At 49.1% G+C, this 12622-nt stretch overlaps 1 protein-coding gene across 2 annotated transcripts in view; it reads right to left on the bottom strand.

Moving 5' to 3' along the window:
* LOC127600493 (basal cell adhesion molecule-like) overlaps window positions 1-9747 on the bottom strand; it is a 50519-nt gene extending 40772 nt beyond the window's left edge. For both annotated transcript variants that reach the window (XM_052065111.1, XM_052065110.1), the window contains exon 1: window positions 9470-9747. In XM_052065111.1, the coding sequence (XP_051921071.1) occupies window positions 9470-9533 (64 nt within the window). In that variant the 5' untranslated portion in view covers window positions 9534-9747. The remainder of the gene's footprint in view (window positions 1-9469) is intronic.
* Window positions 9748-12622: the final 2875 nt, after the last annotated feature.

Raw genomic sequence — 12622 nt, forward strand, 5'->3', positions numbered from 1 at the left:
AATCCACCGGGCCGCCCTGTAAGAAATATGCTATATATATATATATATATATATATATATATATATATATATATATATATATATATATATATATATATATATATATATATATATATATATATATATATACACTGTATACATTTCATATTTTATGTGGGAAAAAAAGGCGGCCCGGTGGCCCAGTTGCCAGGTACTGGGTTCAATTCCGGCTTTGGCCTCCCTGTGTGGAGTTTGCATGTTCTCCCCATGCCTGCGTGGGTTTTCTCCGGGTGCTCCGGTTTCCTCCCATATTCCAAAAACATGCGTGTCAGGTTATCAGAACGCTCTAAATTGTCCCACGGTGTGAGTGTGAGAGCGGATGATTTTTGGTCTCTATGTGCCCTGCGATTGGCTGGCAACCGGTTCAGGGTGTCCCGCGCCTACCGCCCGAAGACGGCTGGGAAAGGCTCCAGCACCCCCGCCCCGCCACCCTTGTGGGGATACAGCGGATCAGAAAATGGATGAATGGAAAAAACAATTACTGTTTGATTCCAGGGCGGCCCGGTAGTCCAGTGGTTAGCACGTCGGCTTCACAGTGCAGAGGTACCGGGTTCGATTCCAGCTCCGGCCTCCCTGTGTGGAGTTTGCATGTTCTCCCCGGGCCTGCGTGGGTTTTCTCCGGGTGCTCCGGTTTCCTCCCACATGAGTGCGGATGGTTGTTCGTTTCTGTGTGCCCTGCGATTGGCTGGCAACCGATTCAGGGTGTCACCCGCCTACTGCCCGAAGACAGCTGGGATAGGCTCCAGCACCCCCCGCGACCCTAGTGAGGATCAAGCGGCTCGGAAGATGAATGAATGAATGAATTTTTGATTCCAAGGTGTTTGTGCTAAATACCTTCCGGCAGATGGAACTGATACTGGGTCCACTCTACAGTACGCGGCCACGGTTGCTCGAAGAGGAATAACGGGCCGTTTTTTTTCGGTTCGGGTTTTCAAGGCCGCGCTGGGCTGAAAAGGAGTAACGCACTTAACTAGCCCATCATCCTCCCTCCGCCTCTCCGCCTTTGTCAGGCCTTATTATTGAACATGTGTCCTTTCAGCCTCGTCCATTAACCAAGCTCAGACACCATCCTGCACACAGCTTTCAATAGAGACGCGCGCACACGCGCACACAATGCGGCGCACGCACTCCTGGACAACTAATTGACAGAGGGGGGAACCAGCAACGTCTTTCATCATTGTCCGCGGAGACAAATCTTCAAGTGTGTGATGTTGAGTGGGGAATGGGATCAAAAGGGGGCTGGGCATGGGCGGGGTGCGTGGATGTGGGGGAAGGAGGTAAGGGTTCTGTTCTCATAACTGCTTGTCGCGCAACTCCGGGAAGGAAAAAAAAAGGCCGTATGCGCTCTTCAGAATCCTGACAGCATTCAGTTGAAGTCAGCGTTAACTTTGTTTTAAAACACAAGAGAGACTCTCGGGGCGGGACGGCGGGGTCGTAATGACTTTAGTGCCCTTTAATAACAACGGAGCTAAATTGGTTCGAGTCCGACATCGGCGATCCGTCAACGTTGCTGCTCTGAGCAATGTACGGACGCGGAATTGGGACTCATTTGGACTGATGGAGTTGTAACCCGATTGGACGCTATTGATTTGGGATTAAATATTCATGCAAAAGTACGGGCAGGCCTCGTTGCCTTTTCCTGCTGGTGATGAATCAAAATCGGTGAAACCCGAGAGCGCCCGTTTACCGCAACGTGCGCATGCAGGCCGTCGACAATGCGAGAGTCAGATGAGGATTCGGGACGGATACAGTATCGGCGAGCGACGGCTCCTATTAGCTCCTCCTCCTGTGCATATTGATAGCAAAATGGAAACGGGACACGGGGAAAAGCTTTGAGCCAACAGGTGAGTCAGAAAACGCAGAAAATTCCATGGAGGAAACGCAACCGAGAGGGAAGCGACTCAGGTAAAGGACAGGAAGAGACTTGGTGCCGCATTAGCAATCGGCGCATGCTAGCTGTACTCTTTCTGCACAAAGTCAAGTTCACACAAGCAGAAAGCAGTAAAGAGAACTTGGGTCCCGTGAGGGTGTCTTCACAGGGACTCCCTGTAAGCAGAAACCTCAAATAAAAAGAAGAGATATGTCCTTGAGGCAGCTCCCTGCCTGCCTGCCTGCCTGATGGATTGACTGCAACGCCATGAAAACTGACACCTGTTTTTTTTGTGACGCTCCTCCCGGCCCAAAGCTCAGGTGACATCCCCGCTTTCCCACACATGCAGACACGAAGTCACGGTTACAAACTAGAATTTCTGATTTCCGCCAAGACTTCGGGATCTCAATTCGGATCAGACTGAAGGTGAATCTTCTCGGGTCTGTAAAATCTGTGCATTATTTACAATCCCAAACCGCAAGGCTCATCCCTAGCCGGTTCCCAAATCTTGAGAGTACCAGTCAAGAGGCGAGCAGCAGCATTCTGGACCAACTGGAGATGCTTAATGGAGGACTGTCTGACTCCAAAGTAAAGTACATGACAGTAATCCAGCCGGGATGTAACGCAGGCACGAATTACAATAGCTGTAACTAATTCCTATCTTGCAATGCGAAGAAACTTGATCCAGGTCTCCGCCTTCTCCAAAACACGGCGAAGGAAAGAGGTCAAGTTGATTTTGACTACGTCGCAGAGCTCTGGCGGGGCCGAACAATCCTAACTTGCATTAAAATCAAATTACACACCTTTGCAGAGACCCACTCTTGCATCTGACTGGGTAATGAAATGATGGCCTTTGTACCGCCTCTCCACGGAATTCAGTTTTTGAGCCTTGGCAGATGCAACAGAACCAAACGAGCGGTGGAAGCACGCATCGAACCCGAACACCAACACTGGCCGTCTCTTAACCGGTAAACCTCCCGTCCTCCGGCTTGAGCGCCTCCAGCGAGGAGGATTGATGTCTACGCTCTTGTCTCGCGGGTCCCGGCGGCCCAGTTAAAGCAATAAGATCTCATTGTCAAACAGTGACCAGCCTTACCGGAGAGGTTAAACACCGCTGCTTAACCATTAACTAGATTAAATTCACGGGGCCGCAGGAATGTTCTCAAGGCGATGCGAGACAAAGATTGGACATGAGAGGCGTCTCGGGCGATAGTGTGACCTCTGCGTGCTTGGCCTTGGCTTTTGTCGCGGGCGGCATAGTCAATTCACACATATCTACGCACACGTACAGTATACTCGTGACAAAGTAGACGCATTCCAAGGCACAGTGAACCTTCAGTCACCCTAGTGGTTATCAATACACCGCTGAGATAAGCCCGAGAAAGAATTCTTCAGCGATCCGTCGGCACAGTTGCTACTTCGCTACTTCAAATATGTACGCCGAATCGACAGAAAAAGTAGGCGGCGCCCTTTGCGGGAAGGTTTTCCAGCCAAATAAATAATCGGGGGAAATGAACGAGGGCAGAAATAACCGATCGGCCGGTTAACCGGGGGCAAAGCCGAACCCGAGGCCAGAAACGGAAGCGACAAACAAGTTTTCTTATCTGATCACCCGACGCATTACCCAAATATTTCCAAAAGATATGGCGGTGCGCGATGAGGAAGTCATTCATCATGCTTGAGTGATGAGTGAGTGAGTGAGTGAGTGAGTGAGTGAGTGAGTCTTAGTCCTTCCATTTTTTCCTTCTTCAATGGAGACAGGGCTAAAAATGGTCTGTCTTTGCATCCGGTTCAACATTAACAAGCTATCTCACCTTTGTGGGGACCTGAAATGTGTGTGACACTTGTTTATGGGCTGGTCTGAGGACACCATGGATGCCGAACAACTTGCCACCAAGCCAGCAGGGGAGGATCACCACTAGGTGGTAATTGAACCCAGAGTGTGAGGGAGGGAAGGGGGCAGGGGGGGTGGGGGGGTCTTTTTTGGAAGGGGTGCGTTCGACAACTGCTGCTGAGGCAACTGTTGATGACTGAAAAGGCAACAGCTTGCGGGTGCTCCCAGAGGACACCCTTGCCAGCCAATAGTCAGATGGTGGAGTTGAGGTTTGCAGCGGTTGCGGTTTCCTCTGCGCTGCCAAGAGAAGGATCCACTCGTCCACAGTATCAGGCTTTTTTTTTGTGTGTGTGGGGGGGATCCCCTTTTTTAGTTGGTATTCTTCACTGCTAACGCGTACTCCGTCTTTTCTTTACAGCCGCCATCTCTTGCGCTCGTGCCAATCTGAAACCGATTGACCAAAACACAATTTGACTCGACTCCGCAGTGGCGCTTCTCGTTTCTCCGATGTGTGGATTCTGAAACATTTTTCGCTTTTCAAAGTCAGGATGACGACAAAAAAACATTTGCGATATCAAGCCGGTGATTCACATTAGGCTGATAGCACTCTGCGCCAAAAAGGATGGGCGGCACTTAACAGCCCTTTCCCTTCCCTGCACGAGAGAGCTTTGTGAATTTTCAATCTCGCTCCATCCTACGAACTGCAACCCCACCCCCCCCGTTCTCCATCGCCACGACTACCGGCATCGAATGTAGAGACACAAGGACACACACGCACACCCCATGGAGCCTCTTTTCATTTCAAGGCCGCATTTGAAATTGCCCATCGCCATCACCTCCCTCACCCCCCCCCCCCCCCCCCCCCCCCCCCCCCCCCCGAGACAGGAATAACAAGACTCTATAGCGGCAACACAATAGTTAGCTTTAATCATCTCTCTCATCCTGTGACTTCATCTGGCCTCCCCTTCCTTCCGACCTCCCTTCCTCCCATGGTGCGGCTCCCACTGATGACAAGGAAGCTCATCTATAAAGCAAAAGCCTTTCACCAAATCAAACGATTCAAACGAGCCTCTTCTCTCTTCCCCTTCGTCCTCCCACCACGACGAGACGAGATGCTATTATGAGGCTGCCGAGAAGGAACCATCTCCCGTCTCGCTGCCAATGACGGAAGGCGCAGACATAGCGGAGGAGAATCAGACGGGGCGCTTGAGTGCTTTGGATCGTTGGGCAACGATGCCAAAGGAGGACATTTTAAAAATGGTCGGGAGTGGCCGTAAATCTTCCGTGGTAAGCTTTATAGGGAGGGGCGTAAAAAACAAACACGGCTCTTTCCCCTGCACTAAAACAGCGGGCAATCTTCCTGATTCTACGCCGCATCATTATCTGGCAATCGTACACAAAAGCACAGAAGCCGGGAAAGCGTGGTAAATCGCGGCGAGCAAACAGGCGCACAAACACCACTGGATGCCAGGGAGGGGGTGGGGTTGGGGGTGGGGGTGGGGGTGGGGGCAGGTTCAAACAGAAGTTTGTGACGGATGAGGAAACTGTACTGCAAATGAAATAATGTAATGGCAAGCACATTTCTGAGCAAAGTCATTCATTCATTCATTCATCTTCCGAGCCGCTTGATCCTCACTAGGGTCGCGAGGGGTGCTGGAGCCTATCCCAGCTGTCTCCGGGCAGTAGGCGGGGGACACCCTGAATCGGTTGCCAGCCAATCGCAGGGCACACAGAAACAAACAACCATTCGCACTCACACTCACACCTAGGGACAATTTAGAGTGTTCAATCAGCCTGCCACGCATGTTTTTGGAACATGGGAGGAAACCGGAGCACCCGGAGAAAACCCACGCAGGCCCGGGGAGAACATGCAAACTCCACACAGGGAGGCCGGAGCTGGAATCGAACCCGGTACCTCTGCACTGTGAAGCCGACGTGCTAACCACTGGACTACCGGGCCGCCTCTGAGCAAAGTATTGAGTGCATTGATTTTAGTGTATTTTCTGATCCGCTTTATCCTCACAAGGGTCGTGGGGGGTGGGGGGGGGGTATCCCAGCTGTCTTTGAGCAGTAGGCGCGGGACACCCTGCACCGGTTGCCAGCCAATCGCAGGGCTCATTTTAGAGTACTCAATCAGCCTGCCATGCATGTTTTTGGAATGTGGGAGGAAACCAGAGTACCCGGAGAAAACCCACGCAGGGCCAGGGAGAACATGCAAACTCCACGCAGGAAGACCAGAGCCGGAATCGAACCGTGCACCGTGAGGTCGAGGCACGAACCACTGAACTACCGTGCCGCCGCTAGTCTAATTTTAACCACAAAAAGGGGCCAAACTATGACCGGCGAACAAAAGAAAATGACGGCGAAATCGGGATCGGAAAGCTTTATGGCAATCACAGGAACAAATCTTTTTGCAATCCCAAGGCCTTTCAGGGCTGGGGGTGCACCATATACCGACTGGTACGATATTCAATCATTGCCTGATGTCAATCCAGTCAAGTTCAAAAGCAAAATTGAACGTAGAGCATTGAAGGGATGCCTCAAGAGATTTGAAAACTTCCTGCGATCCACATTATTGTTGCCAAACTGACTGTAAACAAGGATTGAGGGCCCAGGTGCTCCGGCGGTACCTCCTCCCAGGTCACCGGGGCCTGAATCGGGCCGCTCTGATTTGAGTTTCATGCGTCATTTACCACAAACGTAAACAACGCAAGCGGGTTCGTTGAAAAGACATTTCCGAGCTCAAAGCGCTTCCTGGTGAGAGAGAAACCCGAACCTGTCCAACTTTCAAACCGCCGGAGGCTTCCAAGTGTCTCCCCCGGTGGTTTGGCGGGAGCAGAGCCCCGGTGACAAAACAACAAACGCGAATCTCTGCCAAGGCATTGTTAGCCCGCTTGTTTGTAAACGGATTAGCGGCGGTGAGCGGGAGGATTAAGCGAAAGAAAGGAAGTCCTTTTTTTTCCCCGCCAAATGCAAAGAGACGGCGAGCAAACGCAAAGTTTACGGAGCGCGCTACGACACGTCCTGGGGAATGTCACTAATTCCATCACGGGACTTCTTGTTACTGTCAGGAAAAAAAAACAAAACACACTCACCCAGCAGTCAGCCTTGCTGACTTGGGTATGAATCACCTCACTAATTACAGCCCCGACATTCCGAAACGTACAGATGCCTGAATGACAAAGAGGGGGTGGGGGGGGGGGAGGGGGCGGGGGGCAAATATGGACCCGCTCTTCCCAAAGGATCTGTCACTCAGTGCTGCACAACCCAAACAATCCAAGTCAACGTCAAAGCCAAGACATTTTTTTTTAAGTGGGGCGGGGGGGCATGGGGGGGGGCTCCTGCTGACTTTTATCACCTTAAGGCTAAAGACCCTTTTTCTGGCCTAATACTATAATAATTGCAAATGTCTGCAGGGGGTTGCTGCTGCCAGGCTAAGTCGGGGATGGGATGGGGGGGCGGGGGGCGAGGGGGGGCACGTAGAAATTAAAATAGAGGAAATGACTGCAAGGAATGAAAGCAAGCAGAGACAAAGGAGTAACACTTAATGCTTGTCACGATGATTTCTCTCCACTTGTTGCGACTACGGCGGCCCGGTAGTCCAGTGGTTAGCACGTCGGCTTCAGAGTGCAGAGTGGGTTTTCTCCGGGTGCTCCGGTTTCCTCCCACATTCCAAAAACATGCATGGCAGGCTGATTGAACACTCTGAATTGTCCCTAGGTGTGAGTGTGAGCGTGGATGGTTGTTCGTCTCTGTGTGCCCTGCGATTGGCTGGCAACTGATCCAGGGTGTCCCCCGCCTGCTGCCCGAAGACGGCTGGGATAGGCTCCAGCACCCCCCGCGACCCTAGTGAGGATTAAGCGGTTCAGAAAATGGATGGATGGATGGATGGATGTTGCGACTACTTTTAGAGTCGACTGCGGTTTGACGATCCGCCATGTTGACTCTTTCCCTCCAAAGTCACTTTGGAGATTAACTCACAGAAGACTTCTTCCGAGACGGCAAGGCCGTTTTGCCTCAGAATGTTTTTTTTTGTTGTTTTGTTTGGTGTGCCGCAACATCCTCGTCACCGGCGGAACTTTCACCAAGACAAGCGAAGTGGGTCACGGGAGCATCAGCATGGGAACATGTAGCGAATGCACACGAGATCGCAAGCATGCCGTGCGGTGGTGTTATGTGTCCCATGATGCCGTTTAGTGCAGCGATGGTCATTTCATGAGCGCTAACTGGGAATGAGGGTCCCACCGAGACCCTACGAGTGTTGCTATTATTAACGACAGAAGAATGCTAGTAGATGGGAAAAAAATGGAGGGATTTAGTAAATAATCTTTTTATGGACAAGGTGAAAAGATGACTTTCTTTCCCACAGAACGTGACGTGAGGGCGGGTGGGGGGGGGGGGGCACACAGCTTCCAGATGTGCGATCCACACTGCATCCTTCAATTAGACGGCACCAATTTTTGTTTGTTGGCATGTTAAAATATGTGTGTGTGTGTGGGGGGGGGGTTCTTTTTTTCTATTTTTAAATTAATATGCTCCACAAAATGGTTGCGCCTGAGAGAGTGGGTGGGAGGGGGGGGGGGGTCAGGCCCCCTCTACTATCACCAATATTATGCCAGAAACCTCATAGCAAGCTTGCCATTGTAAATCACTAATAATCTTTTTTTTTTTATGAGGACGACGAGCGAGTCCCCCCCCCCTTTTAAAATGTTGCAATATCCAAAATTTAATGTCGGGTGGTGGGGGGGGGGGCGATCCTACCCCTCGACCCCGCCCACTTATGCTATGCTTGAAAACCTCTTCATGGGTGTGGTCATGATGGTCAGGTGAGCCCATACTAAATCTGGACTCTCGATTTTTTTTTGAAAGAGGACCACAAGTACTTCTGTAAAAGCTTATTTTTTTTGGGGGGGGGGCTTTTTTTATTCATTAAAAGTTCTCAAATATGGCACCCCAGGTTATCTGCAAGCCCACCATCAAGTATACGACTGAGAGAGTAAACCCCGCCTACTTCCGGAGCAAAACGAATTTAAATACATTATTTTTAGGTTTTAAAAAGAACAACTGACCACGTATTAAGAATATGAGGGGACTGACTTTTCATTCGAGTGTGTGTGTGTGTGTGTATGGTTTGGGGGTGGGGGGGGGGTGTCTTTTGGTTGCTGTTTGTTTTGGTTCATTGTGAAGGCAATCCAAACACAAACTCGTCTTGGAATGAATGGGATTAAATACGAGCAAAGTCGGACACTCTTCCATACCGTTTCCACTTATTATTATTATTATTATTTTTGTAAACAATTCGTCTTTTGGCAACACTGCCGTGTGTTAAGATAGCCTGAACCTGCAGCGGTGTCCCCAAGGGGGAGGAAGAGGAAAGCGCCAACAAGTGTAATCAAGTGTGGAGTAGGGGGACTACCCCCCCCCCCCGCCCCCGACCCCCGGGCACCACTTCAAAGCAACACCGCCAAGTTAAGGTGGTCTGGAGCGGACCACCAGAACCTCACAAGCAAGTTCGCACTTGTTGGATGGACTTGTCGGAATCCATCCATCACGTTTTCCTTCGCCAAAGCACCCCCGCAAAAGTGGCAAGCTGACCTCCCGCGGAAAAAGGCACACAGAAAAGTTAGCTTGGAACTAAAACCAGGCAGCGGCTCGGGGGGGGGAGTGAAAAGCGTCTTACCGGCAAAATTAATCCATTTTACAAAGAGAAAGAAGCGAAAACTTACGTTGCAATACGCAGAGCAGCAAGGTGCACACAAGCCACGCGTGTCCGAACTTTATCCCGTCCATGATGACAACGTTTTCTTTTCTTCCTTTTTTGTTGTTGTTGTGAGGTTTTTTTTTTGGGTGAAAAAACTTTCTGCTCTTTAGGTTGTGTTGGTTCAAGCAGGCAAGCAAGTAGCTGTTGTGAAGCTTGGGTCTTCTTTTTGGAACTGGAAAGCTCTCTCTCTCTCTCTCACACTCTCTCTCGCTCGCTCGCTCTCTCTCGTACACGCTCGCAGTAATCTGACGCGGGTGGTACTCCTCTCGATATATCTGCACAAAAGGTACCCCCCACCCTCAAATCCCCCCCCCCCCTTCTCTCTCGCTCTCTCTCTCTTCAAACTCACTCCTCCACCTCACTCAGAGAAGAAGGAGGGGAAAACCCGATCCGCTTGACTAAGCTTTCCACTTTTAGTTTGTCATTCACCAAAAAGAGACTCAAAAATGTTTCAAAGGATTGTAGATAAACCAAATTTACGCTCCAAGTGATTTGGGATTCAATCCATATTGCAGATGTAAAAAACAGATATTCTCAAATTATTATTATTTTTTTGCCCTACAAAAAACCAGCAACGTTCAATCGAGGCTCGTCCAGTCTGATGAATATCATCTTTGTTTCGCAGATTTTATTTTGAAAGTCATTTCCCCAGTGTGGGACGAATAAAGGATATCTTGTCAATAGATTTTCACTGAACATAACAAATGTTCAACGTTATTTGAGGCAATACAGTATATTGAAGATCGGAGGGGATAACGTGGCAGAAACAAAGGTTGAAAGTAGAAATTTAGGATTTTTTGATTGTGGGGGTGTTGTGCTTGTTTGATGTTGTGCTCTGTGCGTTTGTTTCTATGTGAAGCGCATTGAGTTACCATGTGTCTCAAATCCGCGACATAAATGATGCTGCCTCGTCTTACTCTGACGTGGAGATAATTAAATATTTTTATGTCCAAAAATACTGTATTTTATTTTATATATATATATATATATATATATATATATATATATATATATATATAAATATATATATATATATATATATATATTACTGTATTTCTAAAGGATTTACACGGTAAAACCACATTCTAGGAAGCAAGGAAAAGCAGCAAATGATATTTCGGATGATCAAGGCAGTTCAAATTCATCTTTTATATTCTTAGTTATTTATTAAGTATGCAAATCAGATCGATGTGCAGGCCACTTTGCTTAATTAAAAAAAAAAGTATTTCGCAGTTCATTTTATCGTGCGTTTATACAATTTATTTCTTGAAGCATCCCTCGAGCATCAGTCCCTACATATGAAATTTGAGCGTGAACATGTCGCGGGGGGGGGGGGGGGGTGTCAGGGAGGGGCGGGGTTGTCGCAATCGATGGAGATTTCGTTTCGGAGCCGGAAACAATGTTCACCATCCTCCAGCTGCCTTGTCGGCCGCGTGCGACCAAGTTCCCGCCGTGCGTCGTCGACCCTCAGTCAACATACAAACGCGCTTTTCATTTTCAAAGTAAGTGGGAGCCGTTTGCTGGGAGTGGGCTAAGCTGTCTGTTCCTCGCAGACATACCATTCATTCCGAGACACGAAATCCCCGCACAATCTGTTTGGGTATTTACAGGCTAGGCTGTAGGGATACTGTCGTTAAAGTGGATTTTTGGACAAAAGCGATCCAGAACGTGACTTGCGCAAAATTGAGACCAACTGGAGCAATTGGGGATATTTCGCTTTTAAGACTCGCCTCGAGAGTTGTCGAATGTTTCTTAAGATCAGGATGAACTGATTGGGGCTCCTTCTCGTGTGCGCGACTCGGCGACTGTAGTGCAGTCATGGCGACACAAAAACAAAGACGATTTTCACAACGACTTTATGTGACCTGGTAAGCGACAGTAATATTCAGTGTTTTGAGCAGAGGATAAAGAATATATTCCTGAGTGTTGCTAAATTCTTTGTCAACTGAATGGATTCAAAGATCAGTTGCTTCAAGCACAGACCGGTACGCCATCTTGTTTAGCCCCGCACAGATAAACTGGAGGGTAACATAGCATATACGCCCCAGTTGGAAAATAATTCAGCACCCCCCCACCAGCACGTTGGTGATTAGTTGCCTAAAATCTGAACTAACACAAAATGGAAAAAAGGTACGGGGCCAGTGGCTTGACGGAATTTCATTTTCGCACATCGCTGCTAGCTTAGTTAGCGCATCTAAGGTTTTGTCTTGTAAGTTAGCATAAAGCTAGCAGATGTCTGCGAGTTACGTGGAATGATCGTTTAAACCTCAACTGAGAAGGGCAATAAACTGTCCTGACTTGTTCACTCTCTCCCACTTGTAAAGTTAGCCACAGGAGGTTGTATCTCAAAATCACTCGTCACTTCCAGCTGTAAATTCATTTGCGGATGGTTTTCCTCAGACGGTGAAAATCTGGACTAGATGGCGGCAACCGAAACATGGGGCCCGTCTTGCAGGAGCAGTTGACAAACATTCCGAGTGTGGTTGTCTCCCAAAACAGCTGGCTAATATTTTATCAGGCCCGCGACAAGAAGTGAGGCGATACTTGCAACCTGCTCCACTGCAACGTGTGGAGCTTTGATAGCAAACCCACAGCTGTTCTATACATAGCCCGCCTGCCAAGAACACCGGCAGCAGTTGATTCACGCTACCGGGGTGGGGGGGCGGTTTACCCTTTCGCCTTCCTTGAATTTCTGAGATTTTTGTTTCGGAGGAGGAGAATGGAGGAGGCTTTCCCACTCATCCCTGAGTCTCGACCTGCGAACAGTCCCGGGGGTCTGTCTTTTTCAGACGGAAGATCGAACATCGTCCTGACGTAGTTTTTTGGTGTAACCTTCGCATTTTCTTACATAAACCCGGCGTCATGCCACAAAGCCTCATCTTGGATGCTGATGTGGTCGAGCAAGGGCATTCTTACGTAAGGACTGCAGTCATCCAAAGTGTGATTGACCGGATTGGTTCATTACCTAATGGAGCTGCAGGAGAGTGTAGTCAAGGGGGGGGGGGGGGGGCAGGAGGAGGATGGAAGAGGAAGAGAGTAATAGAGGTGACCGGTAATGAGCAAAGCAGAGAAAATGGGAGACTATGGGATCAGAGCAATACGTGCCCATAGTCTCTTT

This window comes from Hippocampus zosterae, chromosome 5 (genome assembly GCF_025434085.1).
Source record: "Hippocampus zosterae strain Florida chromosome 5, ASM2543408v3, whole genome shotgun sequence".
Classification (NCBI taxonomy): Eukaryota; Metazoa; Chordata; class Actinopteri; order Syngnathiformes; family Syngnathidae; genus Hippocampus; species Hippocampus zosterae.